Below are 20,194 nucleotides of genomic sequence, written 5' to 3'. Positions count from 1 at the left end.
AAGAAGAAGCATCAGTTCTGAAGTATTTATTTACTTAATTCCAATTTTATTTATTATTGATACAGCCAACATGGATTGTAACAGGTAACTCATTTCACTCCCTAACTGTGTGATATTGAGAATATTGTAGCTGCCCTTGCAACACCTCAATATAGATCAATTAGCTTCATACAGTCCCTGGATGAGTCTAGATTAGAGTGGTGCTGGAAAAGCACAGCAGTTCAGGCAGCATCCGAGGAGCAGTAAAATCGACGTTTCGGGCAAAAGCCCTTCATCAGGAATACAGGCAGAGAGCCTGAACGGTGGAGAGATAAGTGAGCCCTTCAGGCTGTATTCCTGATGAAGGGCTTTTGCCCGAAACGTCGATTTTACTGCTCCTCGGATGCTGCCTGAACTGCTGTGCTTTTCCAGCACCACTCTAATCTAGACTCGGGTTTCCAGCATCTGCAATCATTGTTTGTACCTAGTCCCTGGATGAAACCTGCAATCTTTGTAGTGCTCAGTAATCAATAACTTAACTAGATAAGAGATTGGGAGCATCTGTTCATTATTTGTAAGGGTCAAACTGCAATAAATATATGAAAATTATTTTTTAAAAGTTAATTTGGTTAAAATATCTTGTACTTCACTGGGGAGTGACTGAAACATTTTCTTTTTGTTGGCAATGAGTGAAATGCCATTTTAGAAAATGATGCTATCGTTCATCTTTTTCTGTCAGATAACAGAACTAAGGCACTGATCTTCCGACCTCCAGCTAGAAGCTGGATGCATCCTGAAAGGTGCATATCAGGATATAATGGAAGTTCTGATGCATTCACTACTCATCTGGGAAATTTAATCTTCCAAAGGACAATTACAGGTATCGGGGATCCTCCAAAGAAGTTCAATTCTGAGTTTGAGTTGGAAACTTTTGAGGATTCTTACTTTAATTAGTTACTACAACAGTTAGCCAAAAGAAAAACAGTCCCAAGCTGACTGCTGATCCCCATGGGCATTTAATTAGTCCATGGATACTCCTCACCCCTGAATGCAACCTCTCAACTATCCTGATGCCCAAGTCCCACCCCATTAACATTCACCCATCTCCCCTAGACATGTGACCCCCAACCCCACAGATCCCTGGCTGAGTCACCATCCAGTACAATGTTCATAGACAGTAAACATTTGCCTCATGGACAGCAATCCATTCCCATGGAAGCACCCAAATAGTTCCCCTTCTGCCCCCTCCGCTCCCCCCAGGACACTTGTATGTCCCCATTCTTCCAACACTCGAGCCACGCAACAGCTGACTCACCTACTAGACAATAGACAATAGACAATAGGTGCAGGAGTAGGCCATTCTGCCCTTCAAGCCTGCACCGCCATTCAATATAATCATGGCTGATCATTCCTAATCAGTATCCTGTTCCTGCCTTATCTCCATAACCCTTGATTCCACTATCTTTGAGAGCTCTATAACTCTTTCTTAAATGAATCCAGAGAGTGGGCCTCCACTGCCCTCTGGGGCAGAGCATTCCACACAGCCACCACTCTCTGGGTGAAGAAGTTTCTCCTGAGCTCTGTCCTAAATGGTCTACCCCATATTTTTAAGCTGTGTCCTCTGGTTCGGCACTCACCCATCAGTGGAAATATGTTTCCTACTGCCAGAGTGTCCAATCCTTTCATAATCTTATACGTCTCAATCAGATCCCCTCTCAGTCTTCGAAACTCAAGGGTATACAAGCCCAGTCGCTTCAGTCTTTCAATGTAAGGTAATCCTGCCATTCCAGGAATTGACCTCGTAAATCTACGCTGCACTCCCTCAATAGCCAGAATGTCTTTTCTCAAATTTGGAGACCAGAACTGCACACAGTACTCCAGGTATGGTCTCACCAGGGCCCTGTACAGCTGCAGAAGCACCTCTTTGCTTCTATACTCAATTCCTCTTGTTATGAAGGCCAGCATGCTATTATCCTTCTTCACTACCTGCTGTACCTGCATGCTTGCCTTCATTGACTGGTGTACAAGAACACCCAGATCTCTCTGTACTGCCCCTTTACATAAATTGATTCCATTGAGGTAGTAGTCTGCCTTCCTGTTCTTGCCACCAAAGTGGATAACCATACATTTATCCACATTAAACTGCATCTGCCATGCATCTGCCCACTCACTTAACTTATCCAGGTCATCCTGTAATCTCCTAACATCCTCATCACATTTCACCCTGCCACCCAGCTTTGTATCATCAGCAAATTTGCTAATGTTATTGCTGATACCATCTTCTATATCATTAACATATATTGTAAAAAGCTGCGGTCCCAGCACGGATCCCTGCGGTACCCCACTGGTCACTGCCTGCCATTCCGAAATGGAGCCGTTTATCACTACCCTTTGTTTCCTATTAGCCAACCAATTTTCAATCCAATCTAGTACTTTGCCCCCAATACCATGCACCCTAATTTTACTCACTAACCTCCTGTGTGGGACTTTATCAAAAGCTTGTTGAAAGTCCAGGTACACTACATCTACTGGATCTCCCTCATCCAACCTCAGAGTTACATCCTCAAAAAATTCCAGAAGATTAGTCAAGCATGATTTCCCCTTCATAAATCCATGCTGACTCTGTCCTATCCTGTTACTACTATCCAGATGTGCAGTAATTTCTTCCTTTATAATAGACTCCAGCATCTTTCCCACCACTGAGGTCAGACTAACTGGTCCATAATTTCCTGCTTTCTCTCGCCCACCTTTCTTAAAAAGTGGTATAACATTAGCCACCCTCCAATCCTCAGGAACCGACCCCGAATCTATTGAACTCTGGAAAATAATCACCAACGCATCCATGATTTCCCGAGCCACCTCCTTCAGTACCCTGGGATGCAGACCATCAGGCCCCGGAGACTTATCAACCTTCAGACTCTCCAACACCAAATCCTGGCATATATAAATTCCCTTAAGTTCAGGTCCTTCAGCCACTGTTACCTCAGGGAGATTGCTTGTGTCTTCCCCAGTGAACACAGATCTGAAGTACCCATTTAATTCCTCTGCCATTTCTTTGTTCCTCGTAATATATTCCCCTGTTTCTGTCTTCAAGGGCCCAATTTTTGTCCTAACCATTTTTTTGCCTTGCACATACCTAAAAAAGCTTTTACTATCCTCCTTAATATTCTTGGCCAGTTTATCTTCGTACCTCATTTTTCCTCTGCGTATTTCCTTCTTAGTAATCCTCTGTTGCTCTTTAAAAGCTTCCCAGTCCTCAGTTTTCCCACTTATCTTAGCCATGTTATATTTTTTCTCTTTTAACTTTATATGTTTCTTTACTTCCCTCGTCAGCCACGGCCGCCCATGCCTCCTCCTGGGATCTTTCTTCCTTTTAGGAATGAACTGATCCTGCAACTTCTGCATTATACACAGAAATATCCGCCATTGTTCCTCCACGGTCATCCCTGCTAAGGTATTGCACCATTGAACTTTGGCCAGCTCCTCCCTCATAGCTCCATAGTTCCCTTTATTCAACAGAAGTACTGTCACTTCCGATTGTACCCTCTCCCTCTCAAATTGCAGATTGAAGCTTATTGTATTATGGTCACTACTTCCCAATGGCTCCTTCACTTCGAGGTCTCTGACCAATTCTGGTTCGTTACACAATACCAGATCCAGAATTGCCTTCTTCCTGGTCGGCTCCAGCACCAGCTGCTCTAAGAATCCATCTCTGAGGCACTCCACAAAGTCTCTTTCTTGAGGCCCAATACCATCCTGATTCTCCCAGTCTACCTGCATATTAAAATCCCCCATAACAACTGTAGTAACATCTTTACGACAGGCCAATTTCAGCTCCTGATTTAACTTACATCTGACATCCAGACTACTGTTTGGGGGCCTGTAGATGACTCCCAAGAGGGTCTTTTTGCCCTTAGTATTTTGAAGCTCTATCCACATCCCCTGACTCTAGGTCCCCCCGCGCAAGGGACTGAATATCCTCCCTTACCAACAAGGCCACCCCACCCCCTCTGCCCGTCAGTCTGTCCTTACGATAGCACGTGTATCCTTGAATATTCATTTCCCAGGCCCTGTCCACTTGAAGCCACATCTCAGTTATCCCCACAATATCGTATCTGCCAATTTCCAAAAGAGCCTCAAGCTCATCCATCTTATGTCTAATGCGTCGTGCATTCATGTATAGTATTTTTAATTTGTTACTGCTCTCACCCTTCCCATCAACCCTTATTTCACTCAACCTTACAGCATGATGCCTTTCCGAGTTTTCTGCCTCATTGATACAGTTGTCTTTCTTGACTTCTCTTGTTCTAACTTTCCCTTCAATTTCCTTTTTAAACATCCAGCTTGTCCCCTCCCCCCCGCTACTTAGTTTAAATGTAGCGGTGTTGCAGTAGAAAACCTGCCTGCCAGAATGCTGATCCCTAACCTATTAAGGTGTAAGCCGTCTCTCTTGTAGAATTTATGCTTACCACAAAATATACCCCAGTGATCCAAGAACTTAAAACCTTGCTTCCTGCACCAGTTCCCCAACCACACGTTCAAGTCCATTATCTCCCTGTTTCTGGCCACACTAGCCCGAGGAACTGGAAGCAAACCGGAGATAACCACCTTGGACGTCCTGCTTTTCAGCCTTCTTCCTAGTTCTCCAAAGTCTCGCTGTAGTATGTTCCTCCTCTTCTTCCCGACATCATTTGTGCCGACATGTACCACCATCTCTGGCTCTTCACCCTCATCCTTGAGGATTTCCTGCACTCTGTCCGCGATGTCTTTCACTCTAGCACCAGGAATGCAACACACCATCCTTAAATCCCATCTGCTGCCACAAAAACCCCGGTCAGTTCCTCTCACGATGGAGTCCCCTATTACCACAGCTCTGTGCGATGTCCGACTCTTCCGCTCTGCCTCTGCGGCAACTTTTGATTGACAAACTTGGCCGCCTTGCGAACTGGCAGTGTCATCAGTCTCTGTTTCCAAAAGCTTCAACTTGTTCCTGACAGGTACTTCTCCTGGGGTCTCTTGCACCTGTCTCCTCTCCGCCTTCCTCATCGTCTGCTCTCTTCTGGCATGATTGGTGTAATAACATCGCTGAAGGTCTTGACCAGAAAGATCTCGTTCTCTCGGATGAGCCTAAGGTCTTCGAGTTCTTTCGTCAGCGCTGCAATATGCTCGGTCAATTGCTGAATGTGCACACATTTTCCACACATATACGACACACCAGAGTCGTTGACCTCCCACATCAAGCACGTAGCGCACTGAACCAGCTGGGCAGTCATGTCTTCACCCTCTTCAACTGTGGTGTAATCACTTCACTCAACCTCCTTGTCAAAGATTCCTGAGCTGAAGCCTCACTCTTCGATCTAAACTTCCTTAGACCCTCTTTTTGTGGCTCGTCTGTGGACTCTTAATTAAGGTTAGAGGAGGAGGGAGGGAGTGAGACTCTACTTTGTAGGACCTGGGGTTTAGAACACAACCACTCTAATAGCAATCACTTATCTTCCCAACTCTGTCATCCATATATCTATCACCATTACCGCATCACACACCCATTTGCCATCCTACCTCCTTGCACACTGTCACCTCTATCTTTTCACCCTGTTAGTTGCCCCCTACCCCTTCACCCACTCACATGAGACAACTGGAATCCTACAGGACACTCTACTGGGCCTCCATTTTGATCATTTATATCCATGACTTAGATGAGGTGACCATAGCAAAATTTGCAGATGACACCAAAATAGGTAAAAAGGTATTTTTATAAGAAGAACAGAAGCAGTTTGCAGATGAATATAATTAGGTTGTTTGGGTGGGCAAAAATCCTGCAGCTCGAGAATCATGCAGGAAAATATGAAGGAGTTCACTTTGGCAGAAAGAACAAAGCAGCAAATTACTTTAATGGAGAATGACTGAACCATTCCAAGGTACAGAGGGATATGGGTGTTCTTGTTCATGAGTCACAAAAAGCTAAGATGTAAGTGTAGTACATAATCAAGAAAGCTAATGGAATGCTTTCTTTTATTATGAGAGGAATTGAATATAAATGTCAAACTGTTGTGTTTCTGTTATATTGGGCATGTTGAGACTGTATTTCAAATACTGTGTGTAATTTTGGTCTCCTTATTTAAGGAAGGATGTAAATGCCTTGGAAGTTGTTCAGATGAGGTTTACTGGATTGAAACGTGGAATAAATGAGTTGTCTTATGAGGATAGTTTGGACAGATTGGAAATGATTCCATTGGAGTTTAAAACAGTGAGAAGTGACTAGGTTGCAGTGTATAAGAAACTGAATGGTCCTGAAAAGGTGAAAATGGAAAATGTTTCCTTTTGTGAGTCAGTCCCGAGCTAGAAGTTACCTTTTTAAAATTTTATGTGTTGCCCTTTGAGGACAGAGATGAACAGATATTTTACTCTCTGAGAGTGTGTGAAACTTTGGAACTGTTTGCTTCAGAAGGCAGTGGAGGCAGAGTAATTAAATATCTTTTAAGGCAAAGATAGATAAATATGTCTTAGGCAATGGTTCATAGGAGGGGAATGTGGAACTTAAAATGGATCTGCAAAGATCAGATTGAATGGTGGAGCAGGCTGGAGAGGCCATATGGTCATTTTATAATTTCTTTGTCTAATCACCAAAGGCTACCTAGCAGTGGGAAGTCCATCTAAATATGCTCAAAGGTTTGAGTGAACCACATTCTCCTTACAAACTCACTAAGGATTCACCATGGGAAATCAGAAAATGCATCCTGTTCAAGCAAGTAGGAACTTTTGATTAAATTCAATTCAATTCTAAACTACATAACTATGGAGTGTGCAGTGTAATGTATAAATGCAGCATGGGTTTTTTGTTGTTACTGGAGAGTACCTTTTTGGTTGTTCAGTAATTTAGTTGTTTACAAAGTAATGTGTTGTCTATAACAGCAAAGTATTGCAGATGCTAGAAATCTGAAATAAAAACAGAAAATGCTGGAGAAACTCAGCAGGTCTAGAGTCATAGAGTCACTTCTTGGAGTCATACTGGATTCAAAATTTTAATGTTGTACCTCTCTCTTCACAGGTGCTGCCAAACTTGCTGTTTCTCCAGCACTTCCTGTGTTTTTTAATGCATTGTCTATGTGGGTTTGGCATAGTATAAGTCTGAAAATGTGAAATCTTTCTTGTGATCCTTTATGATGGACAGTGGGAAATTCTGATCTCTTCTTAAAAGTAATTGATCTCCACGGGGATCTTAACACTATCCATCAAATCAAATTTGTACCTAAGTATATTATTTTCTCTAGATCACATTTTATTAGTTGTTTGCAGCTGTTTAGCTACCATTTGATGGGATGTTTTCAAGGTTCATGCTTTTCTTTAACTGTTTGGTTCATGATAATATTCTCTAGTATTGCTGTTGAATTGAAGCAGGTGCTGTGCATGTAAATGTTCTCTGTCAGCCAAGAAGAGGACTGTGTCTACTAATATATTTAGATGCCGTATATGCAAGTGGATTATATTACAAGTTCAAATAACAGCCCTAAATTGGATATAATTCTTCACACACTTGGGATTATTCAGCAAATATTGTCCATTTATAGAATCACATTTAATGTGTGAACATTTCAAGTGCAGGCCGTTTGAGTATGATTAGTGCCTTCCTTGTTGTGAACAACCAAAAGGATGTATTGCTTAGTATCCACCTGTCTTTGGAATCCACTTACATACCCAGAATCACACAAGTATTGAACTTCATGGCCCCCATTACTCATTATGTGACTGGCAGAAGATCGTTTTGGACTTGATGGCAGCATCCTGTTTGGTGATGAACACCACTTGTGGAAAACTAAAAAATGTTGCAGTGAGTTCACAATTCCAATATTTAATCAAGATTTTATCTCTCACTTCTTTTATAACATACAATGAGATAGAAAGCATAAAAAAAGAAAGCTAGTGCATTTTTAATATTTATGTATTTTTCTGAAATTTCCATTTGATAGCTCAAAACAGCCTGAATTAATTATTCATTTTGGAGAGGGAACAATATATTTATAAGAAATTAGTTTTCTTCTTTCCTTAATTTCCACCTCCGAGAGACTTGGTAGATCCCGTCTCCCTTATTTCAGCCTTTGCCTCTGATCCATCAAATCTCTTGGATTATCCTGGCATCTGCAGGAAATGAGCACCAATCCCTGATTACTTCATAGAAAAGCTCTGAGGAAAATTTGTAAGTGTATTGTAAAAGCTTTATTTTTCATTTTATTTCAGCCTTCTCATTTTTTAGTTACAGAAATGTTGGAAGTGGTGAAAATTTTGTTGAATTATAAAGGTGTGTTTCAGCTGGGAGATCATTGTATATTCAGTCTGGTTTGGCAACCATACATGATAGTGACTATCTCTTAGCTCTGGTGCAGAATGTTTCTGGAAAGCATATTATTTAAAGACACAAATATGTTATGTGCTGTAGGACAACAGAACTACTTAATTTTGAACAATAGACCTCTCCTCAAACTCTTTCAGGAACAACAAATATTCTTTCCTGCTGTCTCGTTCACAGTTCTTCCTTCTCCTTTATTTGATTCTTGCAGTCAGCAGTGAGTGAGTGGTACTCACACTAATATTGAGAAAATCTGTCCATGAAGCTTTGATGGACTCCAGAGTATAGCCTTTCTCCTTTTTGGTGTCCATTTGAATTCGGCATTCTACAGCAGATTTGTAACTGGACAGGTAGCAGCAGAGGGTGATTAATTAACCAGGTTGAGGAATTCTCATCGCTGACAAAGCAGGAAACATAAATTACAAAGATTATTCTAATATAGAAATCTGATTGCACAGTTGGATATTGAAATGGAAACATAAATCTCACTTGGAAACATATTGATGTTGCTCACACTGTTAATAACTTATGCTTCACACGTGGGAGTCACCCTGATCGTGTGCCTTCATATTGCTGATAAGAATAAAGATCCTAAACTGCTTTCTTCTCTGCTCTTGACAATGCCATTCCACATGTAACTTATATTTTGGGCCAGTGCACAGACCATCTGGAACTGAAAGATCGTCATGGAGCATACTTTGAGAGCCAGATTTTCTTCTGTAGGAATGAGACTTGACACTTTAAAATTACTTTTTTTCGAGGCCAGAGAGTTTGTTCAGAATTCTGACTTAATATGGAATTAACAGCTCAATTACCGCCAATGGAACATGTCTTAAATTTCTTATCAGTCTTTACAGTCATGCAAAATCAGTAATTCATTGCTAATTCCAATGGCAAAGAATGCATAAATACAGCCTTTGGAGTAGTGGACTGTCACTATTGGCAACTCCCAGATTTTCACACTCAACTAGACATGTGCAGATACCAGATTTTGCCTTTAGTTTTACCAAAACACTACAGGAACAGATGTATTTCTGTTATTACCATTGCAAATCCAGTCCATTGTGTTCATCTGGTGGTTAAACCAAGAAATAGCATAACCTACAAGTTGTTAATAACTTAACTCAAAGTTAGTTATCAACTTTCTGCATGATATATGGAAATCTAAATTTGCTTTAGCAGTTGGTGATATGTTAATTTATCTTTCTTAAGACAAATTTAATCCATGGGCAAGTATACATTTTAATTATGTTTTGAGACAAGTGTCTTTACTTGGACTTCCATATGTATGAAGAGTAAATATTTCCATTGCAAAATGCTTTTAATATTAATGGTTAAAAAAACTGTGTTTTGACAGGTGTTTTATCCGTGTTTGGAAACAGTATTCTCTTGTTTGTAGCATACCGGAACAAGCACACCCTTAAACCTGCTGAATATTTCATAATAAACTTGGCTATCAGTGACCTTGGAATGGTATTAACTCTATTACCACTGGCCATACCATCATCTTTTGCACACAGGTAACTAAAGCACACACGTTAAATTCATACCAAATTCAATTTCAATTGTTGGCATGAACAATGTAAGGATCAACAAGGAAATAGGTAAGAAAAGTTGCCAACATTAATTTGTCCAATTCAGTTAGATTTGGCTGAAATTTATGCATTATTTAAGTTTTATAAATATAACACAAAATTTTGCAAGATCTCATATCTGAAGAAATAGGTAAGTCAAACTCAAGACTCATCATTTGACAAAATTGTATCAGCGAAGCTTTGATGTAATCACATCATAAACAGAATACCTCACAAAACACATCTGACATGTTGGGATTTCAATTGAAAAATGTGCCTGTCTCTTTGGCCCCATGGGTGGTGTTGTACTCCCAGACTGGCATCCACATCATATGCCCTCTGGAGCAGGCCACACAGGATTTCATTTTGGGTTAGTTGCTAAAATTGTGAGACTAGATTAGATTCCCTACAGTGTGGAACAGGCCCTCCGGCCCAACCAGTCCACACCGACCCATTTCCCTCTGACTAATGTACCTAACACTGTGGGCAATTTAGCATGGCCAATTCACCTGGCCTGTACATCTTTTGACTGTGGGAGGAAACCAGAGAAAACACACACAGATGTGGGGAGAAATTGCAAACTCCACACAGACAGTCACCTGAGGCTGGAATTGAACCTGGGACCCTGGTGCTGTGAGGCAACAGTGCTAAATCACTGAGCCACCATGCCGCCCCAAACTAGTGTATCGCTGTGCCTGACAAGTATACACAGAATAGACAAAGCGTGATGTCAATCAGTGTGTAAAGCTGTTTTGACTCTAACAGGGTCATGTTGTGTCATTTCTGACATCAACATTCTAGCTAACCCTTTAACCTCATTCAGCTAAGCATCCATTCAGCAGCAGGAAGAACACCTCACCAGTATTAAATAAAGGGATCATCAACTAGTCTCAAGTTACTTACTGATCAATTTCTACTGGTTGTTGCTGAGCTAATAAGAAGTGTTGTGTGGAACTTGGGAGAAGTGGAATTATTTGGAATAATTAGAAGTGGTGAAAAAGACAGTCAAGAACCAATAATTCCAAAAGAATAGGATGTACTGATCTAAAATTATGGTGTGAAAAGATGCAGATGAATATTCAGATAACTAAAACTAGAGAAACTGCACTTTCGTAAGGATTTAAGCCTGCCAAAGGGCTGAAGGCAGTTATGGATATAAGGAAAAGTAAAGGCACGATGGAGTTGCAGCATAAAGATGATCATTTTAAATTTTGAGACTTCAGAAAGCTGAGGAAAGAGGCAAACTTTTTGTTTTAATTGTGTACAATTATAGACAAAACCCTAATTTAAGCATTTGTAACAGATTTTAGGGGAGAAAGTCAAAATCTGCAAGAAGAATATGCAGATTTTCTGACTTTTTATCAAAGTTACACAATCAGTCCGTAAGTTAACCTTAAACAACCAAATATTTTCTCGTAATTTGGGGAGGTGGTGGCTTAGTGTTAACATTACTGAACCATTAATCGAAAGTCCCAGGCTAATGTTCTGGGTATATTAGTTTGAATCTCATTGGGGTTAAAAAAAAATCTGAAATTAAAAGCTAGTCTAATGTAACCATATAACCATAATTGCAAATACCCACACGATTCATTGAAGTCCTTTAGGGAAGAAAATCTGCCTTCTTTACTAGGTCTGGCCTATTGTAGATTCACAGGAATGTAGTTTACTCTTAATTGCTCTCTAAAAAGGTGTGATAAGCCATTTGGTTCAAGGTAATTAGGGATGGACAATAAATGTTGCCCCAACCAACAATATCCTAATCCCATGGATGAATCAAAAACAGTTTGAAGAAGCAGTTTTCAGTTTGTCAACGATCATAAAATAAATGATTCTCTTTTAGAAGATTTCAAAAGCTACAATTCTCAGTTATGAACTATGCCTCCTGAAATATAGTTTTATCACCATGAAGATTTCTTACACATCCTAGTTGGCCAATTCATTAGTCTGTTACTGATTCATATGTACCCAACATTAGGTGGTCTGTTGTGGTTCTGTTTGCCGAGCTGGGAACTTGTGTTGCTGTCAGTTCAGAAATGTTCTTGATGTATGGTAACGTGGCTAGTCCTTTGGGTTGTGGTATTCCTCATTCTGTTGTCTTTCCCTTAGGCATCTGTTGATGAAATTGCAGGGGTATCTGTTTCTGGTGAATACATTGTAGAGTTGTTCTTCTTCCTCTTTTTGCAGTTCTGGTGTGCTGCAGAGAACACCAAACGGAGAATTCACCACAAAGGTATACAGGAAAACCACACACACAGACCAAGTCCTGAACTACGAAAGCAACCACCCCAACACACATAAAAGAAGTTGCATCAAGACACTGTTCAAAAGGGCCACAACACACTGCAGCACACCAGAACTGCAAAAAGAGGAAGAAGAACACCTATACAATGTATTCACCAAAAACAGATACCCCTGCAATTTCATCAACAGATGCCTAAGGGAAAGACAAAGGACTAGCCACACTACCATACATCAAGAACATTTCTGAACTGACAGCCAGACTACTAAGACCACTAAGACTCATAACAGCACACAAACCAACAGCCACTCTCAGACAACAACTCACCAGGACAAAGGACCCGATACCCAGCATGAGCAAAACCAATGTAGTGTACAAAATCTCATGCAAGGACTGCACAAAACACTACATAGGGCAAACAGGAAGACAGCTAACGATCTGTATCCATGAAAACCAACTAGCCATGAAACAACATGACCAGCTATCCTTAGTAACCACACACGCAGATGACAAGCAACATGAGTTCGACTGGGACAACACTGCTATTATAGGACAAGCCAAACAGAGAACAGCCAGGGAATTCCTAGAGGCATAGCACTCATCCACAGATTCTATCAACAAACACATCAACCTGGACCCAATATACCGGCCACTACAGCGGACAGCTGGAACTGACAACCAGAAGCGGCAGAGACAAACCACTATAAATGCCGGAGGAAACATCACAGAAGTGCTTTACAGGAGGCTCCCAAGCACTGAGGATGTCACCTAGACAGGGGACAAAACGTCTGCAACACAAATTCCCAGCTCGGCAAACAGAACCACAACAACGAGCACCTGAGCTACAAATCTTCTCACAAACTTTGAATTAGGTGGTCTTTTAAAAATTTTCATGTCACTATATCATTCTGATCAATGTTTTACTCCTAATTTGTAAATATTCCATAGCTTTTTTACAAGTTAGCAAAATGAAATATTATCACATGGGTCAGTTTAAAAAAGTATTGCTGGGACTTTTCCATAAGTCCTTAAATTTTTAAAAAATCCATATGTGGCTTTTTCTTCAATATTATTTCTTAAATATTTCTAAATAAGTGAATGAATAAGAGAATTGAGAACTGCATTTCAAATAAACTAATGAGAATGAAATCTGCCTGTTGAAATTAATTGACAATGGAATAGAGGCAAGACAAATTCAATGCAACCTTGAGTTACAGGACAGAATAGTAACTCTGGAGGAGGAAATCTGTATGAATATAATTTGATTCTGCATGACAAGTATTTTCCAGTTCAACCATAAGCTCAGTGTTGAAAAGAAGGGCCTGTCATCAAGTTGAGTTCAAAAATTTTTAGAAATTGTGAAAGAAGCACAAAACTTCTCCAACTTAAGTCTGGAAGAAGTTGTGAAAAGCAAATTTGAACCTCATTAAATTAAAAGAATTAAAATAATTAGCATATATATCTCAACATATCATGTGAAGCATTTAGATAAGTCTTGTTCACCTGAATAATTTTGGTCTGTATGCTCTTACAAGATAACTAAGAGTGATCTCTCTTCCAGATGGTTGTTTGGTCATGGAACATGTATCTATTATGCATTTTGTGGTGTGTTATTTGGTATCTGCAGTCTTACTAACCTGACAGTATTGGGTGTAGTCTGCTGCATGAAGATTTGTTACCCTGCATATGGTAAGTCCCAAATTTTTCCCTTTTCATTACTTAATGTTTTACAAGACATATTGAATTCCAAATGTAATTTTATAAATATTTGTAATTATACATGAACCCTAGATTGCTTGTTTTTCAGAAAACTACATAGAACTTACAACACAGATACACATTCCAATTAAGTACTCTCTGGTAATATTTATTTTCCACATGATACTCCTTCCACTCTGGTTCTCTGAATAATGTCTGTATATTTTTCTATTTCTTTCTTCCCCTCATGTACTTATTTATCTTCCTTTTAAGTACATCAATAATACTAAGCATGTTCAGATCCTCTACAATAACACCTGTGTTATTGCATTCCAATAGAAATCACACAAGAATGCTACCAAATGGGTAATCAAATTCAAATAGGTTGACATATTCGCAACATTAATGTTTGGCTGTTATAATAATCTAAACAAACTGGATCATCCAAAGATAATTATTAGAAATTATGCATTGAACCTAACCTAAGTAATATTTTACCTAAATTAAGAATGACCCAGAAATTGCTGGAAAATGCTGTCATTTTATATCACTGCCATCATTTTGGACAATGAAGAGATATTTCCTGGCAGGACAACTCCAAAAAAATGTTACCTCAGGTCTCCCAATTGTATATCATGCAATTGTAGATCATTAATGCAATCATTAATACAAATTAATCTCATTAGAGTCAGTTAGGGCTCACAATCCGTGTGTCAAAATTACATGATTTTATGGTCTAGATATGCCACTCAACTCTGGTGCCCAGTGAGAGAACTCTGAAACTTTGAAGGCTTTTTTCCATAGCAGTAAATTATGCTTTGAAGTTTTAAATAGTAAATACCTTAAACTAAACAAAATCTTATCTTCCTTTTTCACTTCTTTTGCCCACCCTTAATCCATTTTCTTTCATTTCCTTTAATTCTTTTCCTGTAGTTTGACTCTCATTTCCACCATTCCCTTCTCTGTCATTTTGTCTGTTTCTTGCTCTGAACTTACATTTCACAAGTACCTGGTTGCTTCATTATCAATTCATTTTTCCAGCAGGTTGTGGTACAAAATCATAGGCGCTGATGGGTGGAAGAAGAATTCTAACATTCTGGGCCGATGTTATAGTGTATAGCTACATGGAAGACAAAAGTAGATTTATTCCATTGTTCTTCCTTCCAAGACAGTATAGCAACCAGTTACTTGCATAAGTCTAGATTAGAGTGGTGCTGAAAAAGCACAGCAGGTCAGGCAGCATCCGAGGAGCAGGAAAATCGACATTTTGGGTTTTTACCTAGTTATTTGCATAAGGCAGGCAATGTACTTTTTATGTCTCTGATAATTTGTTCTCAAGATTCTGCAATGATTTTGAAACATTGCATCATTAAAATGAATGAAACGGGCTTGAGGAGTTAAATAATTCATTTCAATTCCGTATCTCAGGTTTTGCAAGGGCAGGCAAGTAGGTAAACTGGAGTGGGTGAAGTACTCCCTATGTTCCCACTCCATTACGATTATAAAAAGTTTTATCTTTCAGTGGTGTGCAACACTTTCCTGAGTGCAGCATGAGCCCTGTAATCTGTGCAAATGGGTTTTCATTTTGTTGGATCTTAAAAATCATCTTACCCTGGATATGAGTGGGTTGTCCATAGCAGCTTCAATCAAGCCTGAAAACTGAACCATTTTAAAACTACTTTGTGGGATCTAGAGGTGAAGGAACTTGCTGGGGTCCTTCCTGCAGACAAGCACCTCATTATTGCACATAGTGTGCACACGGAAGTTGCATTTCCACTGGGCTGAGCATGCCATGCACCAGCATCATCCAGTAGAGATCAGAAAAATTTGAAGGTAAGTATGTTGGAAAGGTCATAAAGTAAATAACAGTATTACTGGCTTCGAGTGAAGTAATCAGCAATTTTTTAATGGAAATGCTGTACAACCTCTCCAAAAGTGAAAAAGTTTACTAATTTGTTTACTAAGTTTACTAATCCTGCCTGTTGTCCCCTAACAATTCCCAGGTGAATTGCCTACCTGCCTTAGATCAAAATATTATGCCACCTTGTAAAAGACATGTTAGTGAGGCCTGACGAGATTGTCTAAACTGGTTATCAGCCCTATTGTGTTGGTTATAGAGGTCAGTGTAAAAACTCTAGCGTCTCCTTGGAGTAAAGCTGCTTGGGATCCGATTTAGGTTTTGATAAATGTTCTGAAATCAAACCTTTCTGAGGGTTGATGTAGTATTTGCATAATACATTCCTTGCCAAAAGCAAAAAGATGGCAAACAGTCCACAACTGAATAAATTCTGTGTCATCTCTGATGGATTGGGTTTTGATTAATCTTTCCATGTGCTAAAGTGTTTTTGAGCTCCAGTAATTAGTACTTCCGGTTTGATTCTAATCAAATGTTCCTACGTTTTTATTCTACAATAGGCAACAGATTTACATCAGAATATGCATATCTCCTAATGACGTTTACTTGGGCATATGCTTCCATATTTGCCATCTCCCCTCTTGCAAATTGGGGTCATTATGGACTGGAGCCTTATGGGACTGCTTGTTGCATAGATTGGAATGCACCAACTACAGATTCCAATGCAATGTCCTATATTGTAGCACTTTTTGTGTTTTGCTATGTCTTCCCATGTTGTATAATCACTACGTCATACACTCTCATCCTGTTAACAATAAAAGGATCAAGAAGAGCAGTGCAACAGCATGTATCTTCACAAACAACCTCTAGCAATGTTCACAATCTAATTGTAAAGGTAAGTCTGAAAATACTTTATGGTATTTTGAGTTACTTTATGGTGACAAGAGAACAACTTAGCTAGAAACTCATGACCTGTAGTAATTAAAGTCAATGTTAGATTGAGATGTGATGGGAGGGATTTAGGGCACAAACTGTGCTCAGTATTGGCTCTTTTTTACATGAAATGAAATGCTTGATGCATCGGGGAGCCTGCCAAAGAGCCTGCATATAATGTCGAAACAAATTGTGGAGGAGCAAACTTTCATTGTAGCACAAGCAAAAACCATTCAATGACGTGGTGTTGCCATGTGAGCTCAGCCTGAGTTTACGCTTGCTCTCACCGATATAGAGAAGGCCACATCTGGAACACCAGATACAGTAAACTAGGTTGGAAGAGAGGCATGTGAACCTCTGTCTCACCTGGAAGGACTGTTTGGGGCCATGGGATGGAGGTGAGAGGGATAGTGTGCCGGCAGGTTGTGCATCTTTTTCGGTTCCGGGGCAAGGTACTGGGGGGCTTGAGGGGCTTGGTGGGTAGAGTGGCACAGACCAAAGATTGGCAAAGGGAATGATCCTTGCGAAAAGCAGAGAGTGGTGGAGAGAGAGAGAGGTGTTCTTGGTGGTGGGGTCTAATTGGAGTTGGTGGACGTTTTTAAGGATGAAGCATTGATATGGAAATTGGTGGGGTGTTAGGTGAGGACAAGGAGGTGAGGGGGTGGTTTAGAACAGTGGAGCAGGGAATGGAGGGCTGTCTGGATGAGAGAGAGGGGAAAAGCACTTTGTTCAAATTGGTGAACATCTGGGATGCTGGGAGTGGAATGTCTCCTCATGCATCCCAAATGTTCCACATTTGAACAATGTGCTTTTTCCCCTCTTTGTCATCCAGGCAGCCCCCACTGCACCTCCTCCATTCCCCATTCCACTGCTCGAAACCCCACCGTCCGCAAATGCAATAAAGACAGGGTTCACCTTGTCCTTATTTACCAACCCAACAGGCTCTTAAACCAGTACATCATCCTTAAACACTTGTGCCAACTCCAATTAGACCCCACCACCAAGAACATGTCCCTCTCCCCACCCACTTCTGCTTTCTGCAAGGACCGTTCCCTTCACCAATCCTTGGTTTGCGCCATTCTCTATAACAACACCACGCCCCCTCCCCCACGCAAACCCTCAGGTATCTTTCCCTGCAAACATTAAAGATGCAAAACATGCTAGCACACCACCTCCTCACCTCCACCCAGGGCCCAAACAATCCTTCTTGGTGAGACAGAAGTTCACCTGCCTCTCCTCCAACTTAGTTTACTGTATCCGATGCTCCAAACGTGGCCTTCTCTACATCAATGAGACCAACTGTAAACTCTGGGCACGTTTTGCTGAGCATCTCAGCCAGGCCCACAGGGGCCGACCTGACCTCCCAGTCACCTTTTAATTCTCCTTCATACTTCCTTTCCAACATGACCATCCTTGGCCTCCAAAGATGCAAACATTTCATCTTCCGCCCAGACAGCCTACAGCCTGGAGGACTCAACATTGAATTCTCCAATTTGAAATAGCCTCCCTTCCCACCCCCCCAACTCCCTTCCTAACCCCTCCCCCTCCTTCCATTTCTCTGATCGACCCTTCCTTTCAGCTACCAACCGGATTCATTCCTCCCATTGACCCTCTATCTATGTTCACCTATCCCTACCTAACCACCCGCACCTCCCCAACTCAAAACCATCCTCCATTTCTCCCTTTATCTGCAGCTCCCCGTACACCCACTCCCAGTCCTGAAGAAGGTTACACCTGAAACATTGACTGCTCCACCTCCCGATGCTACTTGGCTGCTGTGTTCTTCCAGCCTCCTGCTTGTCTGCCTTGAATTCCAGCATCAGCAGCTTTTTTGTCTCTAATCCTATTGCCCACCAAAGTGGGGTCACCCTAGTCAGCCCCGGCAACCGAACTCACCGGCAATCAATAAAATTCAGCTGGATGTTCCAGACTGTTGTAGTAGGTGAGCAATATGGTGCATGAAATATTATACTGAAGCAGTTGCTTGCTTTTTCTCCCCATCAAAGAAGGCTGCCTTCCTTGCCAGTTCCCCTTAAAAGTTCAAAACAAGCTCTTTGATTTGAACAATGTGATATGATTTTGAAAATGTTATCAGGACCAGTCTGATTTTGACAACTATCTGTTCATCATTAGATTAGATTCTCTACAATGTGGAAACAGGCCCTTTGGCCCAACAAGTCCACACCGCCCCTCTGAAGAGAAACTCACTCCCCTACATTTACCCCTGACTAACACACCTAACACTGTGGGCAATTTAGAATGGCCAATTCATCTGACCTGCACATCTTTGGATTGTGGGAGGAAACTGGAGCAAACCCACGCAGACATAGGGAGAATGTGCAAACTCCACACAGACAGGCAGGAATCAAACCCAGGACCCTGGTGCTGTGAGGCAGCAGTGCTAACCACTGTGCCACCGTGAATTAGTTCTCAATTGCCAAAGTTCTGTGACTATTGTACCAAGTTGGAATAAGATAGTTGCTTACTGAAGATTAACTTGAGGATGTTAACACCAATCTTAAAGAAAAATGTTTCATTTTTGTCACAATCATTATGATCGTGAAATAAAATCTGTGACTATTCACTTTTCATTATTTTACAGTTAAGTGTGGCTGTGTGCATTGGATTCTTAATAGCATGGACCCCGTATGCAATTACAGCAATGTGGGCAGCATTTGGGAACAGTGACAAGGTTCCACCACTAGCGTTTGCTCTGTCTGCTATATTTGCAAAATCATCTACGTTACATAACCCAATTATCCATCTACTGTTTAAACCAAACTTCCGAAAATGTTTGAACAAAGGCATGGCACATTTAGTCAATCTGTGCAGCTGGCAGAATCAACCCTGCAACAGAGGATCAGACCTGTCTTTAAAATCAGCTCATGACCAGATCAGATTGAATTCTTGCAAGCTTCCAAGTAGATTTGTGGACCTGCAGGATGCCTACAATACATGCAGCAATACGGTTGAAAGTTTCAGTAACCATTCAAAATCTCAGAGTCCAGGAGGATCTACATGTAGAGATGGAGCTGATATTTCAAGTGATAACAGTACAACGCATAGTCACGTGAAAACCACTACCTTTGTGATGGTGACTACAAACATGACATCTTCAACTGGACATATTGAGGCAGCAATAGACAAACTGCCCATCAAGCTAGGGACTAATATAACACTAATATAAAATATTGTTACTTTCTTTTGTCACTTTGAACAATGAAAGTGTTGTGCAGATCTACTTAGGTTGACAAAGCAGGTTTTAGTTTGGTAAAGATGTGTCCAAAAATCAAGAAATTACACAAATTATGTCATAAACATTGCTATTTTAGTACTATAATTCTGTATATTTGTCTTAAGTTTGTAATGTGCTAACATCACAAAATTTCTATCTGAGGATTTGAACAGCCTTAAATAAGTAGGGATTGGAATTAGAATTAGCTGTATTGTCACATGTACTCACATGAGTGCAGCGAAATGTTTACAAGTTGCTGCTTATGGTGTCATCTTAGATACAAAGGTACCTAGGTACAGATTCCCGAGTACAAATTTTGAGGAAAAGAAATCGGAAA

General features: G+C 40.6%; 1 protein-coding gene across 1 annotated transcript in view; it reads left to right on the top strand.

Annotated features, from left to right (window-relative positions):
* Positions 1 to 19,903, top strand: part of LOC122559907 (opsin-5-like) — a 35,724-nt gene extending 15,821 nt beyond the window's left edge. Inside the window, exons 2-5 of the mRNA XM_043710011.2 lie at positions 9,681 to 9,843; positions 13,698 to 13,825; positions 16,250 to 16,584; positions 19,225 to 19,903. Coding sequence (XP_043565946.2) covers positions 9,681 to 9,843; positions 13,698 to 13,825; positions 16,250 to 16,584; positions 19,225 to 19,809 — 1,211 coding nt within the window. The 3' untranslated portion in view covers positions 19,810 to 19,903. The remainder of the gene's footprint in view (positions 1 to 9,680; positions 9,844 to 13,697; positions 13,826 to 16,249; positions 16,585 to 19,224) is intronic.
* The last annotated feature ends 291 nt before the right edge of the window (positions 19,904 to 20,194 follow it).

The sequence above is a fragment of the Chiloscyllium plagiosum genome, unplaced genomic scaffold (genome assembly GCF_037043375.1).
Source record: "Chiloscyllium plagiosum isolate Xiang-an unplaced genomic scaffold, Cpla_swu_hap1 HiC_scaffold_15, whole genome shotgun sequence".
NCBI classification, from domain to species: domain Eukaryota; kingdom Metazoa; phylum Chordata; class Chondrichthyes; order Orectolobiformes; family Hemiscylliidae; genus Chiloscyllium; species Chiloscyllium plagiosum.
This window is presented reverse-complemented; position numbering and strand designations above follow the sequence as displayed.